We start from the raw sequence: 24,443 nt of genomic DNA, 5'->3' as shown, positions 1-24,443 counted from the left end.
TCTTTTTTTTTCATGGAGACCGTGATCCTGTTACGCTGCGTCAGTGCGGGGCGGGGCTCCCTTCAGTGGCTGTTACTTTTGTCTGTGCGCTTTGTGGAGGAGGCAGGACTCCACACGGGACGCTGCCTGGAAAACCCACTGTGAGTACCAATTTCCTGACAACTTAAAACCCAGTTCTCTGCTTACGCATTGATTAGTTGCTCCTTTCGGTGATCTTATGAAGCACGACCTTAAACTTGGCTATACCCACCTGCGCGCGCCCTGGTGTCTTTTGCTTTAAAGAGTGGCTTTGCATCCGGGATAAATGCTGTCCATAAAACTTGGGAGTCAGTCGTTAGCGTGGGTTAGCTTTAGCTGTGTCTTCACTGTAGCTTATTCATCCTTTGGGCTGGCGCAGATGCCAAAGTTTTGTGTGTTTTCCCCCTGAGTTTTTTTTTAGTTTTGGGGGCTTTTGGTGTCTTTTGTATGAACATATAAAGTCTTGTGGCACAAATGCTTATGTTTTGTAGAGATGTCTGCGTTATACAAGTTGACCATGAATGTGACCCTTTATCAGACAGTCACAGTGCACATCATAGACGGATTGTCTGTTGTTTAGATGTTATGTTGCTTCTTTGATGTACCGCTCTTGTGCGTAATTGGTGAAAACCTGCCACATTTTGCCCTGACCATTTTGATGTTAATGCACTACCTGTGAATATATATTGACGTGCCCCCCTCTCCCCTTTACACTACTTTTGAACACAAAAAAATGCACTCAATATGTACAACCCCTTTTGTCCTGTTTTGTTAAGCTGCACACTGAACATGCCATTTTGATGTAAACCAGACTGTTAACTTGCCATGAGTGATTTTCCAGATCCTACTTCCTGCTCGTTCATCTGGGATCACAATTTCCCAACTTTTTGTCCAAGTGAATCACTGCAACCCAGACGGCATCCCAGTCTGACAATGTTGTTATGACTATGGACACATGGTCGTATTGGACTACTATCCCATTACATGTACATTGGATTATTTTAACAGTTACACTATGGTCAAGGACATGAAATCTTTTTGGCTGTCCAACATTTTTCGTGTTGCGCTAAATTGACTTTTTTTTTAGCTTGTTGTTTTGTTTTTCATAGAGTGTTTCATTCATACTTGTCTGTGCTATCAGCCCGTTTTCTCCTCAAGACCCCAACACCCCACCCACCTACTGATCTCATGAGGCGGTGCTCGTCTGAGTATTTACATTCCTGATGGACTCGTTCTAATTATTTCAGTGTTCATTTTGCCTCTACTACAAATTGGGGATGACAAGTCAAAGTTGATTTTATTTATGATATATTCACCAAACTCTTACCGACATAACAATAGGGAAATTAAGCACAAACCTATGCATTACAAGTTTACCAGCAAGTGATATAAGTGTAATGTCTCCCTTCAAATTAGGCTTAACATAGATAGATTGATACTGTGGATAGATAGACCTTTATGGTCCCACGGAGGGAAATTTGTTTCCACAGCTGTCACAGAGGCACACACATAAGCAGACAAACAAAGAACGGAACTCATTTTAACACATTATGTAAAAATATGCAGGATTTTAAGCCTAAAACACTTCGCTGGATCTGGTGCCCCCTGTAACTATGTGCCACCCCTGGACCACCCCATTGAAAAAAAACTCTGGACACGCGCTGCTTGAATACTGTCTGACTCTATGCATGGAAGGCTTGAATACAGATTTGATGTTGGTGATGTTATCGGCAAAGTCAAACCAGACGATCCGGAAGGAGGAGAAGGGAGCGTGTTTAGTTTTGTCCCTGGTCAGACACGCTCGCACCTGAGTGAGTGAACAGGTTGTCCCGCTTCTCATTCATGCTCTCGAATTCACTGACTTCAAGGAGATTTAGAGTGGATTAGGCATGGAAACATAAGCTAAAAGTGAATTTGACTAATGCAATGACAGGCCCAGTTATGCTGCACCCAGAATTAAAATGCCAGTATTACATTATCTGCTGAAATATACAATAACAAACATTTGCACACTTGTGTACTTAGTAAAATGTACTCCTCAACTAAGCTAATACCAGGATCACTTATAATAACAACTCTTACAACTTGCAAATCTTCTCAAGTCTAAAAATTGTGTAATATACAATAAAATAAATATAAAAAATAACACATTTAGTTTCCATTTGTTTGTAGAAGTCTTAAATGCAAACACTGAGCTTAATACATAAGACATCATGGCGTCAGACTATTTTGAATAATGTAAATATTTGTCGCCTTTCAGATTTGCTAAGTGCAACCATTCAAATTGTGTTTTCGATTGGACCATGACTAATCTATGACTAATTTTGCTACAGCCCTATTTTAAGTGTATTGGTCAAACGTCACCCGTTAACACATTGTCTTGCTCAAGGGCACCTCAGCCGACAGCCTGTTTGTCTAAATGATGGCCTTCCATTCATCGAGATATATGATTATGGGCTATTTAAAGGCGTTACAAAGTTCTTGTTGAGTAATGCTGAGTGTGATGGGTGTGTCAGCGTATACCTGCAGTTGTTTTTGTCCCAGTAACCTGTCATATAACATTCCTGTAACGTCCCGTCTGTTGTGCACCTTTAATGATGTGCAATTATGATTAAGTGAAATTGAAGCCTGGGTAGATGTAAGGTTTGGCAGCGCTGGTGTTTTAATATTTGTTGAACAGTTAAACTTTTACTATGAAGGTTTTACAGCGCTCCGAAATCCAACCTTGATGTAATGTTTGCAGCTCTGCTCTTGTGTAAACTGTGCTTGTTTGTTGTCATCACTTCTTCCCTTTTTTGTCACAAAGCCCCACAGAGGAATAATAAGCCGGGCACAATGCATTAGCGCCTATAGGGAAGTAATGAAGGACCTTATCAGTAATTAAATTAACATAGAACTTGATACAGTATAAAATATAACCTACTCCACGGTGCATTACCCGATCGCGTAATTGTCAGTGTGTTTTTTCTGGCCAGTTCAGTTCAAAAGTTTTTCCAGCTCTGATAGTTCTGATAGTGAGACATCTTCACATTTAAAGGGTAAATTTGTCCCGTTTTGGCCAGACTGTGATGGGTGTGTGCCTTTGAACCTGACCACATGTGGGAAGGGTGCCCGGTCTATTTGTGCGCCTCATATTTCCCTTGTAAGAGTGTGGATGAATTGGCAGGGCGGGGCGTTATAGGCTCCACACATTTTTTAAGGAACCAGCCATCTGGGACTGCAGCACAGCTCTGGTTTAGACTGACTCGCAAAAAAAAAAGGAAAAAATTCCATCAAAGCAGACTGTAAACAGGGTTGGTTAATTAAGGCTGCAGTCGGAAATGCCTTTTGATAGTTGTAGTAGTTGTAGAAGAACGGAGCAGCAGAGAGAAAGTATAATGGTTAAACCTTCAACAAAATCCAGTTTCTCTTGTTTAGCTGTCGTCCAATGTCACATGACCAGAGGAAGTTTAAAATCTGCTCATAAAGACACAAGAGGCATGTTTGTTTTACTTTAAGCCGCAGTAAGCTCTCATAATATAATACGGTTGTGACTTTTGTCTTGATTTCTGTAATGAGGCAAAAGCTCAAGTTAACGAAATGCAATCCTATTTGTCGTTCATTGAAGCTGTTTAGTCAGTCAATAATGCTGCACGATCATAAAAAAAGTTGTGATTTGTTATAATCCCTTCCCCCAAATTTACTGATGGTGTGGTTCTGTCAGGCCATAAACAATTGTTTCCGTTTTCAATATTCTCCTGTTAGTCTGGTTCATTATGTTTAGATCTCCACTGTTGTGGGATTTTCGTGGCGAGTATGAAAACTGTATATTTTTGGAAACCTTATGGTCTAAGCAATGAGAAAAACGATGTTTCCATTTTCTCTTGTCATTTGGTAAAATTGCGCAATTATACAATTTTTCCATTAGAGTGAATGGGAAGTTCTGGTCATCGCTACGGTAACTGCATGAGACACATGACAAGGGTTGACTTCTTTTTTGATTGGAACGACCAAATGGAATTTTCTGCCACATTTTGTAAATTTCTGCCAAACGACATCCTTTACTCCCCACATAAATGTTATTGAAAGATTCAATATTGAAAGATTGAAAGATTCTTTATTTGTCAAACAATTTGTGAACGATTTGAAACTCTATTTCTCTCATCCTTGAAGGTGGAACGGGGGGTGGGGAGTGAGGATTGGGAGCGCAGCGAGGGTAGGGAAGGGAGGGAGTTCAGCTTCCCGATGGCCTGGTGTATGAAACTGTTCTTCAGTCGACTGGACCTGGCCCGTGGATTCCGCAGTCTCCTCTCTGAAGGCATTACCTTGAAGAGACTGTGTGATGGTGCGTAGGGTCCCTGGTGATTCTGACGGCTTTGCGGGTGAGACGGGTGGAGTACATGTCCGCTCCACAGAGCTTCTCCGCTGCTCTCACGATGCCCTGGAGGCTCTTTCATTCCTTCATATTACATATCACAGAAAATGGAAACGTTGTTTTTCTGATTGCTTATGTAATAAGGTTTCAAAAAATGTATAGTTGATACGCTCCACAAAAATCCGGTGAAATTGCCTAGAGAACCGGACTATGTAATATTTGGACACTTGATCAAACAATGAATGAATGAATGATACAAGGAGTGTGCTTGATGTTTATGCTTATCATAGAAAACCGTTTAGGTGAGTGATTTTAACTCACTCCCGTTCTTACTCCATATTCTGTTAAATCATTTTAATAGTTGACACAGCGAGAAGGTAGTACCATATATTGATTTATTGCCATGCTCTAATAGATTTTTCTTTCCCCGGTGCTATTAAAGCAGCCGGAAAAGGGCGTGTGAGTTATGCGAGCAGAGTTTTGATTGGTCGAATGAGTCAGTTTCCTGTGATGGAGCCAGCGCTGCAGCTGCATCTTTGGCAAAGGCAGGACACGTCCATCTTCGCTAGTTTGTTTTAAACTCATAATAGTCACTCTCATTCTCCTAGAGAAAATGGGTTGAAGAAAACAGGCGTTGAAGCTTTTTGTGAAGAACTTATTTAAAACAGTTTGCATTTTTCCGCTGTTATTTCCACCAGAAACATCACTGTGAGTCTCATTAAATGGTAAAAATAAAGCTTTGCACTAAGCACTACCATTTAGAAGAGACATTTAAGCAATCACAGTTCGAGCCGTCAAATTGGTAGGAATTAAAAATGTGTTGTGACTTCTACAAAGAGTCCTAGCATAGCAACAGCATGGCAACAGAATCCAAATGAGTGGTAAGTTTGTTTTATTTAGCCACTCAGTATGGAGCAGTGCTGAGGATTCGGTTTAGGATGTAAAATTATGTATGAGCCCTACAGCAGGGATTCCACTGAAGTCGGTTCTCATAGCTCAATTCTACAGCCAAAGTACTCCTTCGTGCTTCTGTTTCGTTGTGCTCCAGCAGCTACATCAGCACTACTTCGCCGCTCAACACTTGCTACGCTTTCAGCCAGCCCCTGTTCAGGCCAATGCAGTGATTTTTAGCTGTGTGAGCAGGAACTTTCCCCCTTCGCTCCAAAACACACTGTAACCAGCTGTCTGTCAGAGGCAACAACTGTCTCTGGGGCCTGACACGCTCCCCTCACTTTCTGCGGCTCTCCCCGATTTATCGGCGTGTTTTGTGAGTGCCGCGACAAACGGCCCATTCTTCTGTACAGCCCACATTTGTCCTGGGCCATCTGTGCCCTCTGCTCCGTGAGTTTAACCCCTGTCCCACTCTGCCCCCTCCTCTGCTGCCGGAGTCGAGGGTGTGACGAGAGTTGGCAAAATGAGGTAATGTTTGTCCTGACTGAGCTGACTGTGCCCGCCACAATTCACATCCTTTTGCAGAAAAGAAGGCTATATATAGAAGCAGTTTTCCTAATGGTTTAGTCAGGAGTTTGGAGCTGCTCAGAGTGAGAGGAAAACACCCCAGTCGGTGTAATTTAAGACTATTTGCCAATAATTTCAACAACCAGCTGTGTTTTATACTTAGAACTTTGATATTAAACTTTACTAAAGATCCAGAGCCTTTTTTGTTGTTCTTGTTTTTCTTTACTTAAAAGGTTTTGGGGAAAAGTCAGTGAGTTGTGAATGAATGGTTGTTTTTCTGTCTATTTATTAACTGATATTTGCCTGAAAAGTGCTCAAAGGCCCACAGTTACAGGGATTTTCTTCGCTTATTCCCCAATTCGCTTGGCAACCCTGTCCCCGATCTCCATGTATGCAATAAAATCAAAAATAACACATTGTCAAATTCTTTTCTTGTTGCTGAAAAGGCTCGCTTACGTGCGGTGCATTTGTGTGGGATATAGTAACAGGAACCTAAACCTCGTGGACCACATGCTGCTCCTGATTCATCTTTCATAACACTATTAATAGTTTCATTCATAAAGGAGGATGTGGGGCTTGGGAACTGTTGTCCATTGTGTGCCTGTTTGAATGCAGCCCCTACAAAAATGTTTTACTTTATGAACACGGTGCATGATTCAATGACCTGAGGGCGAATAGTGTTTTTTTTCAGTAGCACTTTACATTACAGCACCATAACAAAATAATGTTAACCCTCATCATGCTTAGTTACTGTCCCTTTTCCATCCTGCTACTGCTTTGTAAAATAAACTGTTTTTTTCTGACTACCATTTTCAATCGTTCGATGCCAGACTTCCCCTCAGCAATGTCTCATCTAACAATATGTAATGGCAGCGTTGTTAACTGTAAACAGATTAGTTTTCTGCGCTCTCGCACTGGGAGGAATGCCACCATACCAGTTTGGGCTCATAAGCACACTCCCTCCTCACCACCTCGGCCTGTGCTGCTGGCCTCATGCATTCCTCTGCCACTACAGCGCGGGAAGTCGGCGCACACAGGAATTCCTTATTTTCAGGGAATTTCAGACGGTAGCTTTGCCTCAGAGGAGTGCTTTTTTTGGTCAAGTAAAACATTTCTGAAGCGCTCTCATTGGATGTCACTTCGACACTTGGACAGACTTTGCTTTTCCTCCATCAAACGCAGACAAAAGAACAGCCCCGTCAAGGATATTGTATTACACAAATCTAGAGAGGCAGATCAGATTCTCTGTGCAGTCACCGCTCATTGCTGGTATTGTTGCCTCATAACTAACACTTGTTCATGAATAGGAATATGACAAGGGAGTCAAGTTGAAGGAAAGTAGAGCAGACAGGAAATGGATTTGTTGTTGAGGAGGTTGGCGCTCAACAATTTAACAGGAAATTGCTAATTATGAGATCCAAAAGGAGAAACACAAAGCTGACGGCGGATGGGGGCGACCGCGACTCAAAGGTTTAAGCTGAACTTTGAATCCGGGTGCATAAACTTATTATTGTGCCCTTGGGCTAAACACTTCACCCAACTTTCCTTGGGAGTATGTTTGGACAATTTGAGCCATTGTGCAGCGTTTTTACATGCATGTGTCCTACCAGGTGTGTTCGACGCTCCAAAGCCTCCACCAAATACACAAGTGCGTGTGCTAGAGTTTTGACAAAGGGGTTTAAGCCTAAGGGAGAGATGAAAAGCATAAACAAACGTGCATAAATACCGTTGTCATCATGGTATTATCTGATCCCACGTTACTCGAAGCACAGTCACAGCTTTTGTATGTTTTATCTGGAGGTGGGTTTTCACTGAAGTGTTTGAGTCATCATGGATAATGTGCTTTTGAGTGTCTGGATAAAGACAAATGATTGATGTTTCCTGCCGACTTAAAGCAGGAAAACAGTAGTAGGCACGACCGTTCGGAGTTAATGGGGTGCAGATCCTTTTGCTAAGCTAAATATGGCGACTGCTGTCTGACAAAAAAATCTACTTGAGTCAGTGTTGTTTTTTTGTGCCTGCCTCCATTTATTTTTTACCCCAAAGCAATTTCCAGAATTCATTATTGGCCTAATGATGTTTTCTTTTTCTTCACAGCCCCACATTCCCTGACTGACCACACCAGGTCAATCACAGAAGAAAATGGCTTGCAAAATAACAAAAGAAGAAGAGGAGGAAATGCGGGAAGTATTTGGCAAAATAGGTGAGTTAACTTATTTTGAATATTTTTTACCCAATTTACAACTAATTTGATTTTCAGATTTGGACGGTGATGGATATGTCGACGATTATGAACTCAACGAGCTCCTTAAAGAGGCTGGCCATCCCATCCCAGGCTACAAGATGCGAGATATCATCCTCAAGCTGGACCATAATAAGGACAACAAGATCAGCTTTGCGGAGTTTTTGTCAGTAAGTAGCTTTTAATGTGGTGAGTCAGCTTTAGTTTCGGCCCTGAAGACCATCTCCTGCTGAGTGAGTCCTCTGTTCAAACTAACATTGCGCAGCAGCTACCTGTCCTGGACAGAGGGGGTGGCCCGTCTCACTCAGGGAACAGGGAAGTGAGGTCAGCAAAGTGGTGTTAGTTCCAGGATTCAGTTTCAGTGCTGAAGAGAGGCCAGGCTTTTACTGAAGCGGCCCCTTGTTCAAAGCTCACTCTGATGTATCAGCCGTGCCCAGTTTCCCTAAAAAATGCAATATGCCTGTTCAGTTTAAAGCACTAACCCAAGTGCTTTAAACTTTAGTTTCGATGCTTTCATGTTTATGCACAAATTAAGGACTAAATCTTGATTATTTTTTTTCTGTCCATGTTGGGTCACTACAATCCAATTATTATGTATTTCCTTTACACCGGTTTGCAATAAAAATAACAAAAAAGAAAAAAAAACAATATAACGGTTTCGGAAATTAACTTTTTCTTTCAGGATTCAAGGCAAGTACAATATGGATTAGGCAATAGACACATTATGTATTTAGCTGATTCCACAAAGGTGTGGCTTGCTAGTTAGCACTACAGCCACACTTTGTGTAGCTATAGTCCAATGTAGACTATACTTTTATACTTCCAGCACGTACTACAGTGGGTGGAATAAGTGAGTACACCCTTGACTCAAGAACAGGTTGATTCTTCTTTGGCTTCATCCGGACGTTTCCTATAGTTGCAGATAGACGTGCAGAACAATCAGGATGAATCTTGGACCATTCCTCTTAACAAAACTGCTGCAGTTCAGTAAGATTCCTGGGATGTCTGGTGTAAATGGCTTTCTTGAGGTCATGCCACAGCATCTCAATTGGATCTAGGTCAGGACTTTGACTGGGCCATTCCAGAACGCGCCTTTTATTGTTCTGAATTTGCTTTTGTGCTTGGATCATTGTCTTGTTGCAGCACCGTCCTCTGTTGACCTTCAGCTGTTGGACAGATGGCCTCAGGTTTCTCTGCAAAATATCTTGATAAACTTGTGAATTTATTTTTCCATTGATGATGGCAGGTTGTCCTGGCCCTGAGGCAGCAAAGCCCTTGCTCTTTCGCAAACTTCAAACGTGCAGCAATGTTTTTTTTAGACTGCGATGGCTCTTTTTTACCTCATTGAACCTCGGAGTCATCTTTACAGGAACGCCACTCCTTTGAAGTGAAGCAAGAGTGCCAAACTTTCTTCATTTGTAGACAATTTGTCTAACCTTGGATTGATTTGACTCTGACTTTGCATGTAATTGTTTGGGTGGCATTAGTTTAAGCAGACACATTTTACTCATTCTCGTGATTTTAATAAAGATCAGAAAACATTTTATGACCAATTTTCAGGAAAAAATGCAAGAAATTCCAAATGGTGTACTCACTTTTCCTGCCACTATTCTGTGTCATCCACATGCAACAAATTTCCAGTCTGCCAAATCATGTGTTGCTTTTTTCTGATAACGGCTAAAATGACTCGAAGCCTTTATCCTGCGTGACTAACGGCGGTCACTCGATTCACTGGATGTGCTTTAAAGCTGCGGGCTGTGCGCTTATGTGTACACTGTGGTAAATTGTGCAGTGCTCTTTAAACAGTGTGTCGCTGAATAGCTCATTGTGGTGTAATGCCCACAGCCTTTGGAGCCAAGGTCACTGCGATAATGTCACATTCAGGAAATATCACTCACATTACCAGTGAATACACATTGTTGAGGCAGCTTTGAGGCATCGCTTGTATATTTAAGTTGCTGTTGATTCAGAAGAAGCGTGTTGCTTGGGAATGTCAGGATGTTGGGTGGTGGCTTGATAACAGCTGTGTTCAGACGGCCACTTAATGACTTGAGTGGCTTCTGTGACTTTTAATTGAATTTTCCATTCAAACTGAGGTTGAAAGCTCTTGATGTTTGTTTTTGTCATTACCATTTTGTGCAAATTCCTGCACCACTGCTTTGTCTACAGTGTGACCTTGAGTAGTTTGTGGCTTATCTAGGGCTTGAGAACAGAAACATGACGTAGTAAGAACTTATATCAATTTTTAAATATTATTCTTCAAATATTTGTATTATCTTTTTTAAGTTAATGCCATCGTGACATCATTATTAAACATTATTTAAACATCAAACCTAACAACTATGTACAAATATTTACTCTGTGTGTTGTAGATTGTCCAGGAACATAAAAACAGTCAAGTAGCAAAAACTTTCCGTAAGGCCATCAACAGAAAAGAGGGAATCCTGGCCATCGGCGGGACCTCAGAGCTGTCCAGTGAAGGCACACAGCACTCGTTCTCTGGTGAGTCGCTGATGTGCTTCTGAATCACCCAGAACTAAGGTGTGACTGACTGAGAATGACTTTCAACTAATGTGTTTGAATGTGCACATTTTGCAGAGGAGGAGCGGTTTGCCTTTGTTAACTGGATTAACTCTGCTCTGGAGAAAGACCCGGACTGTTGCCATGTGCTACCCATGGATCCCAACTCAGACTCCTTGTTCACGTCAGTCGCAGACGGCATTGTCCTCTGGTAAGTCTTTCCACGGAGCTCCAGCGGCTTTAGCACAAGCTACGATCTTCACTTTATGACATATTTGTCTGTGGTTCACCAAATGGACATGCAAGGCAGTTTAAATCTAATAACATTTTTATGTTTGCTTGTGCAGTAAAATGATCAACTTGTCTGTGCCAGACACTATTGATGAAAGGACCATAAACAAGAAGAAGCTAACCCCATTTACAACACAGGTTTGTTGAATGTATCCCTACAAATGATTCATGCCATTCTGCTCATGTTCATTTTGACTTCTTTTTATTTACTTTGCAGGAGAACCTTAATCTCGCTTTGAACTCCGCTTCGGCCATTGGCTGCCATGTCGTAAACATTGGTGCTCAGGACCTAAAGGCAGGAAAGCCTCATCTGGTGCTGGGCCTTCTTTGGCAAATTATTAAAATTGGCCTGTTTGCAGATATTGAGCTCAGCAGAAATGAAGGTCCAGAGCTTTATTTGCCATAAAGGATACTTTATTCTACTTGCATGTTTGGGATTTGGTTATTGTTAACCAAGTTTTTATTGACTTCAACAGCTTTGGCGGCACTGCTAAGAGACGGAGAAACCCTGGAGGACCTGATGAAGCTTTCTCCAGAAGAGCTGCTCCTTCGCTGGGCAAACTATCACCTGGAAAATGCAGGACAGCCAAAAATCAACAATTTCAGCTCTGACATTAAGGTACACACCTTTTTAAAATATACATGACTTATGTGTGGGAAAAAAAGACGCATTTTAAACATACATACTGTCAATTTAATATAAACATCGATTACATTATGATTCATTTCATAAAGACATTGTCTTTGTGTTTAGGACTCCAAAGCATATTTCCACCTGCTGAACCAGATCTCCCCCAAAGGCACTGAGGAGGACCAGCCACGCATCGATATCATTATGGCTGGCTTTAATGTGAGCTGCATTGACATTTCAGAGAGTTTGTTGACCATATGGAGACAGCTGCTCAGTGTCTAAGCGCACCTGTGGTTCGTGCCTTTCAGGAGAAGGACGATATGAAGAGGGCAGAAGCCATGCTGCAGCAGGCCGACCGGCTCGACTGTCGACAGTTTGTCACTCCTGCTGACGTTGTGAGTGGAAACCCCAAACTCAACCTCGCTTTTGTGGCCAATCTCTTTAACAAATACCCCGCCCTGACAAAACCAGAGAATGAGGACATTGACTGGGGACTGCTGGAAGGTATGGCTAAAAAAAATGAATGATCTGATAAATAAACCATTTGTTTGCTGCATCAGATAGTTGCACTTATAAAAACATAATGTTTTGATGCTTTGCTCTGTAGGCGAGACACGAGAGGAGAGAACGTTCAGAAACTGGATGAACTCGCTGGGAGTAAACCCATCAGTCAATCATCTTTATGGGTACAGAAAACACACAACCATCATCAATACTAGGGGTGTAACAATGCACCGTGCCACAAAAATCTGACGATATGCATCAGGTTTTAGTCTATATTTTTAGTATTTAAGGTGCGTGTCAAGTCTCTAGACCTATTGGCCACTCCCGTAGAGGTCTGGTGGAGTCACTTTCTCACATTTATGTGGGTAACTTCCACTATAGCGTCCCAGCTGAGTGAGTGAAGTGGACAGGTGGATGTGTATTGCCATTTCCATCCAGATTTTCCAGAGGTACACACGATCACCATGAGAGCTATTAAACAAACACACGTTAATTACACTAAAGCAGGGGTGTCGAACTCATGTTTCCAATAAATGAATAGCGGCTTTACAACCTTGTGTCACAAGTGTCTCAGAGTGCACTGTAGTCATTTTTCATTCACTCCACACTCTGTGGTGGTAAGCTGCTATTGTAGCCACAGCCGCCCTGGGGCAGACTGACCATTTACCACATGGCTATGTGTTGTTCATATCCTGATCTCTTATTAGGTGAGTGCCCTCTGCTGGACACGTGTGGTATTCTTTCCCTTTTTTAATTTAAGTTGCCTCCTAGTGGCTGGCATGAGCAAACTGGTCATTTCCTTTCCATAACTCCGCACAGGAATGGGCTAGAGACTTACTTTTTTTTTTTTACACACTCAGGAATTTTTGCTCTTCATGTCAGGGGCCGGATTTGGCGGCCAGCTTGACATATCTGTTCTAAAGTAAACTTGAAAGCGCAACCAACATACAATCCAAGGAGCTAAGATCAAATCAGGGCCATAAGTTAAGTGCTGTCCTTTCTCCCGCCGTGACCATCGACTTCCAAAGCCAATTTCTCAAACTAGTGACAAAACTACATTTAAAACAAACTTAAGGGATTATCTTTGTAGTAATGGAGCAAGCACTAAATAACTATGAAGTAAATATTAAATTACAGATCATGTACTTAGGTGTCATTGTAGACGTTAGTTCTGTACGATCTATTGTCATCATTATATTGCTTGTATGTTTTATTGTGAAGTGAATATGTATGTTCTACTTTATATTGTATGATTTTTGTAAAGTTCATTACAAAAGCTTGCTGCCGCTAATGGGATTCCTAATAACAAATAAACAAATACCATTACAGAGATTTAAACACGTCCTACTACAATTTAAGGAAGTTAAATCCTTGGCTGCTACACTCACCAAATCGAACCACAATCAGGCGACCTGTACTGAATTGCTCCTATAGAAATTCTCTTTGTCTCTGAAAATGTAGTTTTAACTCAAATATGTCTTTTATAGAGATTTACAGGACGCCATGGTCATCCTTCAGCTGTATGAGAGAATTAAGGTGGCTGTTGACTGGAATAAGGTGAACAAACCGCCCTATCCCAAACTAGGAGCGAATATGAAAAAGGTAACAAAAAAATCACTCTTTTTAACAGTTTAAGCTGGTCCTTCTGTGCCAATATATCAATGTTCTCTTGTTTGTAGTTGGAAAATTGTAATTATGCAGTAAACCTTGGAAAATGCGCAAAGTTCTCACTCGTTGGCATTGGCGGGCAGGACCTGAACGATGGCAACGAAACCTTGACTCTGGCGGTGGTGTGGCAGCTCATGAGAAGGTGAACCACTTATTTCTTAGTTTACTCATGACACTCACCACATGCCACTGTATAATATATATAATCTCTTCCTCCACACATGGTATTTATGTAGAATATGTGTAATTGGAGAGATGGAAATTCATGTTTGGTTTATTCTCTCTGGGTTTTAGATATACTCTGAATGTATTAGAGGAACTTGGAGATGGAGAGAAAGTCAATGATGACATTATTGTAAAATGGGTGAATCAAACTTTGGTGAACGCGGGGAAATCCACCAAGATTTCAAGCTTTAAGGTACAATGGCTCTCCACATTTGTGAAACCCTTTCACAGTATTGTGAGTAAAATTAACGTTCCACATTTGGCATTTAGGACAAAGAGATCAGCAGCAGTTTGGCAGTGCTGGAGTTAATAGATGCCATTCAACCCGGAAGCGTTAACTTTGAACTTGTAAAAACTGCAAAACTCTCTGAAGACGACAAACTGGAAAATGCCAAGTAAGATCTTCAATCCCATTCTTAATTATCTAACCATTATGTTCCTTTTGCCTTGAATGTTTCTGCATTTTCACACCCATTAGTGCTATTCCAATTGTTGTTTTCAACATGTGTGTCACAATCAACAAAAAACACACACAAACTCAACAGAAACACAACAGAAAACAAAAAAGATACCGCAGACAGAACTACAAAATATAAATAACTATACAAACATAACAAGTCTCTTCTACGTTGTTTACTATATTTTGCCTATATTTTCATAGTTTATAACACTCAATCAGTTGCAGCTTTCATTTGCTGGATATTTAATGTTAATAAAGCAAGTAAAGCCTGTTTCAGGTTTTTTCATAAAAATGAATTTTAGTCAACAGCATTTAATAGTTTAGTGCAGGGATCTCCAAGCAGTTCCAACAAGGTGTTTCAGCAGGGCATTAAAAAGCATTATAAGTCATTCAATTGAGTGTGCCAAAATTAAGGCCTTGAATGTCATTAAAAAGCAATAAGTTGGATTTAAACTAGCATTGGATCTTAATTTCTTGAAAATAATAAGGTTGCTTTTTTACAGCATACGTTCATAAAAAATGCAAACATTATGTTCAATGAAGGTTCTTGAGTCATCTCCTGTACTCTGTAGTTGAAGTGTCGAATGTTTCGCCTCTCATCCAAAAGGCTTTGTCAGTGCACTAAGGTTTAGCTCAGCCTGCAGCCAGATATAGACCACAGGGACGAGTTTGAGCTTGGCTCAGTCCTTCCCCTTTATTGAGAGCTATACTCCCCTGCAGGTAAACATCTCTGTAACATAAATCTTTGTAATTCTGTGTAAGTTTCAGTCTGAACAACCCTAATCTCAGCTGATCCCTGCTAATTACCTACAAACATTGTGGCTTTAAACCTACAACAGCACGTATTGGCTGAAATTGTGCACAATTCTAAATCTTAAGAAATGTAATGTTTGTGGTGTTAAAAATATAGTTTGTGGACATAAAATAAAATGGCATTAAAAAGCATTACGTTTGGCTTGTTGCCGTTACCTGTTCATAAACCCTGCCAATCCTGTTGGAGTAGACCCCCAGAGGCTTTCTACTTTTCTACATACGTTTGAGCGAGTCTACTTTTTGATGCATTTTGAAACCTAAGCAGCTCTTGCCGTTTGTGTTAAGTCAAATTAGCTCACAGGGGGAGTCCTGGCTCTCTGATGATTTGCTGAATGTCTCTCGCCACTCTTCAACCCGTCACTGTAGCCAATAAAGGCTACAGGGAAAGCAACGTCAGGCCCAGGGGAAAGAACAAGGCCTCTATCATAGAATCTCTGACCCTCAAGATGATTTTGAGAAAAAAAAAATACTCTAGACATGTGAAAAATAGCCCATTAAGGATGTGCCACGAAGCAAACGTGCCAACCCCCTCACTAAAACCCTCACAAAAAATGCTAACATGAAATCACTTTTCTCAGCTCTGGTCTATTTGCCAAGATTTATTGTACTTTTGACCTCTTTACCCACACCTGAACCGAGCACATATTCTCCAGTTCGGCATTACCCAGATCTAAAAGATTCTTGAAAAAAGTGTCAAAATATGAGGATGAAAACGCAACAAAAACGTGCCAAAAAACCAACAGTAATACAATTTAAAAAAGACAAAAATGCGACTAAAGAGCAATGAAAAAGCAACAGAAAAGCCACAAAAAAACGGACACGAATGGATGAAAAAAGTGACAAACACAGCAAAAATGCTCCAAAAATGTGATAAAAACACAGCAACAATCAGTTTTGCAGGTCTTGGCTTTAGGTTTGGGTAAAGCCGAACTGTGCTCGGTTAAGGCGGGGAGTAAGAGGCTAAACATATTTCCACAAATGTTAAGCCGGATTTTATCGTAAAAGTGTAAAATGGACCTATTGCAAATGCCTGTATGTGTTGCCGTAGTAACGCTGCACAGCATCTCTGTAGTCATGGTTACGGTTAGGAAAATGGTTTAAGTTTGTCGTTTGACTGGGCGATTTGTTACTATCAGAACCTTTCATACTTTGAGGAGGTGAGTCACATGGGGGATTTGACAATGGAGGTTTGAAGCCAGAGCCGTCTTCTTATTCCACAACTCTGTCTATTATTGTGAAAACCGTTGTCTTTAGCTGACCTCTCATTCCTAGATATGCGGTCTCCATGGCGAGGAAGATTGGTGCCCGAGTCTACGCTCTCCCCGAGGACCTTGTAGAGGTCAAGCCTAAAATGGTGATGACTGTTTTCGCCTGTTTGATGGGACGAGGCATGAAGAGCGTCTAAGGAGCGCATTATTCTGACTCTTCAAACTAAACCACAGCAAGCCATTAGCATTTTGGAAGCCATCCCCAGCAGAGGAATGAAGATTGTTTTTTTGTTTTTTTAATGCAGACCATTTTCATAATTAGATACGAAGGTTAATGTATTCAATTTGAAGATTTCTAAAGGGACGAACGTGAGGACAAACGGTTACTTTTCATTATACAGATCTTAATGTACATTGCTGTTTTGTAAAATGATTGTGGTATATCTAGCTGCAAGGTTGTTTACATATGTTTATGCAAGTAAATATTATTCATGGCTAAGACATTCCTCAAAAGCATTCTTATAAATATGCTTGAAGTAATATTGGGGTGAATGAAGTGTTACCCCACATTAAGTACAAACACATCTTAATACTGGTGTAAAAATCTGTTTCTCAAAGCCATAAGGTAATATCACAGTATCATGTTAGTTCTTTTGAGTCTTCGGATGTTAGTGGGGAATGCTGTTTTCCAGTGCCTTGATTATGTTTCGTCTCGGATGCTGAAAAGCAGTTTGACTGGACTTATGCTGTGCCTTCCTCTCTTCTCAAAGTCCATGGTATTTGCACTTTGAGGATATACTTTATTATTTTGTACTCTACGTTACCAAATATACAGTAAATTCATTCCAGGTTGCTTTTTTGACCCTGACTATGGCCAAATTGTATTTGGTTACTTGTTCATGACTCTCTCGAATGCTTTCCATCTAACAATAAATACGCATCTCAGAAATGATGTATTTTTCATTTTTTCTAAAACACCAGACACTACTTCACAGTAAATTACTGTTACTTGGACAAATGTTTCTATTCTGTTTTGTTTAAATTGCTAAATTGTTGTAGCTTGCTATAGAAGTATTCTCAAACTCGGAGCCATCTGCAATTCTGACTTTATTATTTTAAATTAGAGATAATTGAATTTAAGCTTTACCAATATTGATAGTTTTTCTGGTGTGACCATAGTGTAAACCCAGTTTAGACATACCTCAGTCCTTTTTAGTCCCTTTTTAGATCCAGCTTGGTCCTTATCTGATATTGATCAGACTGGAAATATTTAAGGAGGCGGGTGTGAGACGTTTGCCATAGACAGTTGTTTAAAACAGTTTTTGTTTGATCAAATTAACAGTTTTGTGAAATCCAGTGCAGTGAGGAGCTTGAGAAATACTGCTCATATTGTAATTCAGCAATATTCCAATTTTAGCTACCATGTCTTAATATCTGACCTCAACAAAAGATTACCTTTTTGAGTTCCTTTTTTTAACTGCCATTATCCTCTTTATCACTTCCCAAATTTTTATTATGTTCTTCCCTTTTTGTGCTTGTAAAACAACACTACTTCACTGTGAGCACGGTTTGTTTTTCTGTGATTCATGAACCACAAATGAGAGGGTGGGCCTCACTTTAAAGAACACTGAATATAGTGTGTATAAGTGGCAAGAGATTTGTTCATTGACTTGTATCCTTCTCTAATGTAGCCTTGGGGATTTTCCTGCATTTGTTTTTGTTTCTGCATTTAATTTAAAAAGAAAAAGGAAGAGAGCCCACCTGGCATGATGCAACTTACTATATTTAGATACCCATATTGACATATTAAGTTTCTTCAGCAAAACTGTCTTGTTGCCACTGTATCTACATGGGCTGTAGATTCGCCCACTCCACTCACCCCACACCTGCCTCTTCACAATCATACATTTCCCAGCGTGCCTCAGTGCTGTGCACCGTGGGCCTCTGGTGTGCAGCTGACAGCGCCTGTGTCCACAGAGTAAAGCCCTCAAGTGAAAGCGTGAAGCCGAGCCAGTCTCAAGACTGAAGAGCGAGTAGGAGGCAGCCCTTCAAGCACAAGATCAACACAATACTGGGATCTTCTGTTCTGGAGCCTGGAGCGGACATGGACTCGCGGGAAATGTTTATTTTTCTACATACACGTCTTTGAAATCTATAAAGGAGAGTCAATGTAAGGTAAGAATTCCAAACTTTAATAATAATAAAAATAAAATTAATAATAATAATAATAATAATAATAATAAGTAATTTATTTCGTTACTTGATTCAGTCAATCCCTACTTAAAGATTCTTGAAGATTGTGCCAGGAAGAGCATCAGCTGTACAAAACAAGTCATCCAACCATATCGTGCAACTTATTAGGGGAATAGCCCAAAAGATATTCTCTTTGGTGGCCCAAAAACATCAAAACAAGGGCAAACAATTTCCTGACACTGTGAGACTAATGAAGAATTATCTTAACAAAAATAATTGCATTGTTTTTAACTCATTAAATGTGAAATGTTTGAAAGTATAACATCGATGCAAAAGACTGAATACTGCAAGGTATACATTTCCGACATTTGTAGCCAGGTTTTGTTTTCCAATGTGCATGGAGCATATTACGCAGAAAGCTCGAGGGCCGTGGCCGCCAGCGCGCGGTTTCCTGGAGATGATGCTCCAGGGAGAGAGCAGCCGATTGGCTCACTGCCTCTGCATCTGATTGTTTTCACTAATGATCCACAGATTAGTCGCACGCAGAGGTTACAGTTGTCTAAACACCTCATCATTAGCCGCCTGTAGAGCAAGTGAGAGGGCTTGTCAGGTGGAGCTGTGTTGTCTTGTTTTGTCTTTGTATCAAGCAAAGTCACTGCTCTTTCCCTTGTTTAGTTTCATTAAAACAACTGCATGGTGTGAAGGCCAGGTGAGGGATGGAGCAGATAGTCCCAGTTGGTCCTGGGTCCCTAAACTGTCATCCTCATCAGCCATATGACATAAGCATCACAAACAATGAGACTCCCTGTGTGAAACACTGATTTCTGACACATAGCTCCAACATATGTTACTCAGGGGGCTGCAGCATGACAGATTATAGGTCAAAATGACGGGCCAGGCAGCAGAGCGGGACCGGTCTCCTCATAATCTGTCAGTCAAGACCACCTTAGAGGATGAGATTGAAAGAGCTGAGAGCATCCTTAGCAGGTAAGTGCTAATAGAAATGCATGTGGATGAAATAGAAAAGCTATTACAATAACCTGAAAAGATAAAGTCAGACTACTTTTTTGTAATTTTTCCAGAGTGCCATCAGTCTGTGACGACACCAGCTCTGAGCTCCAGAGAGTGGCAACTCTCGACCCTCATGGAGGCCAATCGAGAAATTCCTTTCAAAGGACAGGTGCTGTCTCAAGGTAAAGCGAAAATGGCCTGACCGTGACATGCTGCTACTTCCAGAAAACCTTCCTGATTCCTCAGTTCAAATTACGATACTCTGTCTGCTCTGCCGCAGGGAAGCCCATCAAAAGGGCACTGTACAGATCATTGTTGTTGAGCCAAAACACTGCAGTTTTACACTGACAGTCCACTGAAAAAAGTGTAGTCCAGCTTAATATCCAAAGAGCCGGGGCTCTTTGGATATTAAGCTCATTTTTGCCGGAGCATCTCCTCTAATATTACAAAGGACTGGTTTTATTGGCTTTATGGCTTTATCTTGTCTGATTAAGGTACTGTATGTGCTCACTAGACTGGTGAATCTGGTGGTGAGACTCAGGGAATGGGCACACAGAAGCCTTTTGGAGGAAGAGGAGCGGCCCGACTCCTTCCTGGAGCGTTTCCGAGGTCCTGAATGGAGAACTGCCCCAAGTCGCAACAGCAACTACCAACAAGAGGGCACAGACAATCCCAAAGGCGGCTTCAAGTATGAGCTCTACTGTCTCACATTTAGAAAAAAATGGTAGAATCCAATTTAAACATACTGTGTCTATTTTGTATTTTTAGGAAAAAGTGGGACTTGTTTGTAGTGTCGCCATCTGACAATGCTTACTACCGCTGGCTGTTTGTCATTGCCTTCGCTGTTCTTTACAACTGGTTTCTAGTTGTAGCAAGGTGATAAAACTACCGTATTACATTACTACATGGATACAGACAATGCATTTTCATTTTATTCCTTTCCATCCTCAGGGCTTGCTTCGATAAGTTACAGGTGGATAATTATGTCTGCTGGCTGGTGTTGGACTACCTCTCTGACACTGTGTACTTGATGGACACTTGTGTTCGCCTCCGCACAGGTACAACTGATACAAAAGACTGCCCAAAAGTCCCAAACATAAAAGACTTATTTGTGCTTAGTGGATTTATTAACTTCTAAAACACTGCATGATTACACACTCTAAATCTAGAAATAAGAAATGTCTTGAAATAAGCTAGATTTCTTTATTTGAGATTAACCCCACCTGAACCGAGCACATTATCAATCAGTCAAAGTTTATTTATATAGCACTTTACACAACAACAACAACAACAACACCAGGAGGACCAAAGTGCTTCACAGAAAGGTAAAAACTATTTAAACACACAAAATGATTTCAACCTAGACGCAACTATCTTCTCCAGTTTGTCTTTACCTAAATCTAAAAGCTTCTTAAAGTGTCAAAATAGCAACAAAAATGAGATGTAAAAACGAGAATGAAAATGCAACAAAAGAGGTGACAAAAAGCGATGAATAACTCACAAAAATGTAATGACAAACCGACGAAAAAGTGACAATTCGATGAAGAAGAATTGCCGTCAAAGATTCGTCTATTCATCTGAGAAGGTGACGTCGGCACGGCAACAACGCAAGAAAAAAAGGATCCGTTTAGATCAGTTTTTTAGGTCCTAGCTTTCAGATGAGGCGTTAGTCTGGTCTATAGGCTGTAAGTTTTTAGATTTGGGTAAAGCCGAACTGGGGAAAATGCACTCGGTTAACGTGGGAGGTAAAAGGTTAAGCAGAAAAAAATCAGTAGAACAAGTATTTTTGCACTTGAATTAGGAAACGTCAGCTCTTAAAATTAGATCATAAATCTCTGTTCACTTGAAATGAGATTATTCTTTCTGAAATTAAAGGTGGAAAAGTTTATATTTCTGTGTATTTGACCTTGTAGTGACCCAGCGGCTGTTTGAGTGGTCAGCATGGTGCTACTTTCCATCACGGTGGTCTCTAGGACGCTCCAGGATCAATTGTTTGGCAGGTTTTCACTGCTGATGGACCTTTTCACCAAAACACCTACACCTGCAGACCACCATGATCGAAAGTAAATGCAAACCACTCAGCCGCTGGGTCACTACAAGGTCAAATACACACAAATACTTACTCTTTGTTCCCCGCATAAAAGGTCGCATGATGCCCCTTTAATGTAAAATGTTGTTAATTTCAGTAATTTTAAGTAAATGTAATATCTTTGCAATGTAATTGAAAAAGAAATCTGCGAAACCAACTAAGTAAATTCTCTCTTAGGGATCTGTCTAATAGCCTAAGTAGTTGCAAACTTGCCACAACCTGATCTGAAATGCCTCTGATTCTTTTAGCAGTTCATATTTCTGTTTTCTCTCTGCTTCTGGATGTGCGAAAATCTGCACTGTGAACTGAATAATGATTTTAAAACTTACATTGCAAAGCTAATTACAATTGTGATAATTTTCCCCATATATCCCTTCTCTACTCTTAAAGGAACAGGCCACTGTTTTTCAATACTGAGATATGTTCTTACCTGAATTTAGACGAGTTGATACGTACCTGTCTGGTCTTTGTGTGTAGCTTCCAACTTCACTCCCATTTGGAGCTATAGGAATATGCTGGGAGAGGCCAAATACTAACAACATCTTTGGCCTTTTTGCGTGACTGAGGGCACGCACAAAGACCAGACAGGTACGCATTAACTCGTCTAAGCTCAGGTAAGAACATATCTCAGTATGTAAAAACAGTGGCCTGTTCCTTAAAGCCATAACAGCCCAGAAAGACTCATCTGTCAAACTGCGGCAATGGCTTCTTTGTATGAATTAAATGTGTCTTGCTTTGTCTTAGGTTTTCTGGAACAGGGCCTGCTGGTGAAGGATCACACCAAGTTATGTTACAGTTATGTTCGGACTTTGCAGTTTAAGCTGGATGTGTTGTCCATCCTGCCCACAGACCTGGCCTACATCGCCACCGGGATCCACACCCCTCAGCTCCGATTCAACCGCCTGCTGCGCTTCCCGCGAATGTTCGAGTTCTTTGACCGCACCGAGACTCGCACGAACTATCCCAACATCTTCCGCATCTGCAACCTGGTGCTCTACATCCTGGTCATCATTCACTGGAACGCCTGCATTTACTACGCAATCTCCAAGTCTTTGGGGTTTGGATCGGACTCCTGGGTTTTCCCAAACTCATCCAAACCGGAATTTTCCTCCCTCACGCACAGTTACGTCTACTGTCTGTACTGGTCCACCCTCACTCTCACCACTATCGGGGAAATGCCTGCTCCGGTGCGAGATGAAGAGTACCTATTTGTTGTTTTTGACTTTCTTGTTGGTGTTTTAATATTTGCCACTATTGTTGGAAATGTTGGCTCAATGATAGCTAACATGAATGCAACACGTGCGGAGTTTCAAGCTCGAATTGATGCCATAAAACACTACATGCACTTTCGCAAAGTAAGCCGGGACTTGGAGACGCGCGTCATTAAGTGGTTTGATTATTTGTGGACCAATAAAAAAGCAGTTGACGAACAGGAAGTGCTGAAAAATCTTCCCAACAAACTGCGAGCTGAAATTGCCATCAATGTACATCTTGATACACTGAAGAAGGTGCGTATTTTTCAAGATTGTGAAGCAGGACTGTTGGTTGAACTTGTGCTCAAACTGCGTCCACAAGTGTTTAGTCCCGGTGACTACATTTGCAGGAAAGGTGACATAGGAAAGGAAATGTACATTATAAAAGAGGGCAAACTGGCAGTTGTGGCGGACGATGGAGTCACACAGTATGCCCTCCTCACTTCAGGAAGCTGCTTTGGGGAAATAAGCATCCTCAACATTAAAGGAAGTAAAATGGGCAATCGCCGGACTGCTAACATCCGCAGCCTGGGCTACTCTGATCTCTTCTGTCTCTCTAAAGACGACCTGATGGAGGCAGTGACTGAGTATCCAGATGCAAAGACTGTACTTGAAGAAAGAGGTAGAGAGATTTTAAAGAAGGAAGGCCTGTTAGATGAGGACGCAGAAAGTGGTGGGCTAGAGAAGGAGGACACGGAAGACAAAGTGGAGCGGCTGGAGACGGGACTGGACACTTTGCAAACAAGGTTTGCACGATTGCTTAATGAATATACGCATACGCAGCAGAGGCTAAAGCAGAGAATGACCCTACTGGAGAGGCAGCTGAATCAGACGGACTGCGGGGCTGCAGCTGCTGATGATGAAGAGGGCACTGGGACAGCCAATGAAGAGGAAGCTGGGACGCAGACATAGAGACAGAAAAGGACAAGGTTATTTGTATTAGTAAATAAATATCTTTAACCCAGATGAAACTGTGTTGTCAGAGAAAAATAATTGGTGATGTATTCATTTTCTAATGCAGAGATGCAAGGTGTCTGAGTACTTTTGTAAACATGCGTAGGCAGGGGAATCACCCTCCTGATATTGTGCACCGGCTCTGTAAATGCTCTGGTTGCTTCCTAAGGGAGACAGTCCAATGAGATAAGCACATTTGTTACGCCACTATTTTTCAAAAAAATACTCATGCAAAGGTGTAGAAAATAATGATATCATTTTATGACTACAACGTAGTTAAAGAACATATTTCAAGAAAAAAATCTGTTATTATTTTTACTATGTGTGTTTGCAGAAATTAATGGGTTAGGTTAGAAAAATTGTCTTATTAAATCTTGAGTAAGACCAAGGCATTGGTCAGGATTAGCTTTGCACATTTTAGGGTTGATCTGGATGACTCACCTGCTAAATTACTCTGTAGTACTCTACACATACCAGTTGTATGAATATGATACACATTATTTTGTGCATAGTTTGTTGACTTTTGCACAGCACTGTAAAATATGCTAGAA

General features: G+C 41.0%; 2 protein-coding genes across 2 annotated transcripts; both read left to right on the top strand.

The window, feature by feature from the left end:
- Nucleotides 1–49: 49 nt before the first annotated feature.
- pls3 (plastin 3 (T isoform)) lies at nucleotides 50–17,320 on the top strand. The gene is made up of 16 exons (XM_079565899.1): nucleotides 50–140; nucleotides 7,928–8,033; nucleotides 8,091–8,242; nucleotides 10,445–10,574; nucleotides 10,671–10,803; nucleotides 10,940–11,021; nucleotides 11,101–11,266; nucleotides 11,360–11,502; nucleotides 11,638–11,733; nucleotides 11,823–12,018; nucleotides 12,122–12,200; nucleotides 13,506–13,620; nucleotides 13,698–13,828; nucleotides 13,981–14,104; nucleotides 14,182–14,306; nucleotides 16,457–17,320. The coding sequence occupies exons 2-16, from the start codon at nucleotides 7,973–7,975 to the stop codon at nucleotides 16,587–16,589; spliced, it is 1,866 nt and encodes a 621-aa protein (XP_079422025.1). The 5' UTR covers nucleotides 50–140; nucleotides 7,928–7,972; the 3' UTR covers nucleotides 16,590–17,320.
- A 1,039-nt stretch (nucleotides 17,321–18,359) lies between these two features.
- cnga2b (cyclic nucleotide gated channel subunit alpha 2b) lies at nucleotides 18,360–23,850 on the top strand (the record flags this gene model as incomplete). The annotated part of the gene is made up of 7 exons (XM_079566774.1): nucleotides 18,360–18,562; nucleotides 19,441–19,572; nucleotides 19,668–19,778; nucleotides 20,111–20,284; nucleotides 20,365–20,472; nucleotides 20,548–20,654; nucleotides 22,430–23,850. The coding sequence occupies exons 2-7, from the start codon at nucleotides 19,472–19,474 to the stop codon at nucleotides 23,848–23,850; spliced, it is 2,022 nt and encodes a 673-aa protein (XP_079422900.1). The 5' UTR covers nucleotides 18,360–18,562; nucleotides 19,441–19,471.
- Nucleotides 23,851–24,443: the final 593 nt, after the last annotated feature.

Source organism: Gobius niger (genome assembly GCF_951799975.1).
Source record: "Gobius niger genome assembly, chromosome: 11".
Classification (NCBI taxonomy): domain Eukaryota; kingdom Metazoa; phylum Chordata; class Actinopteri; order Gobiiformes; family Gobiidae; genus Gobius; species Gobius niger.
The sequence above is the reverse complement of the archived record's forward strand: the minus strand, read 5'-3'. Positions and strand labels throughout refer to the sequence as shown.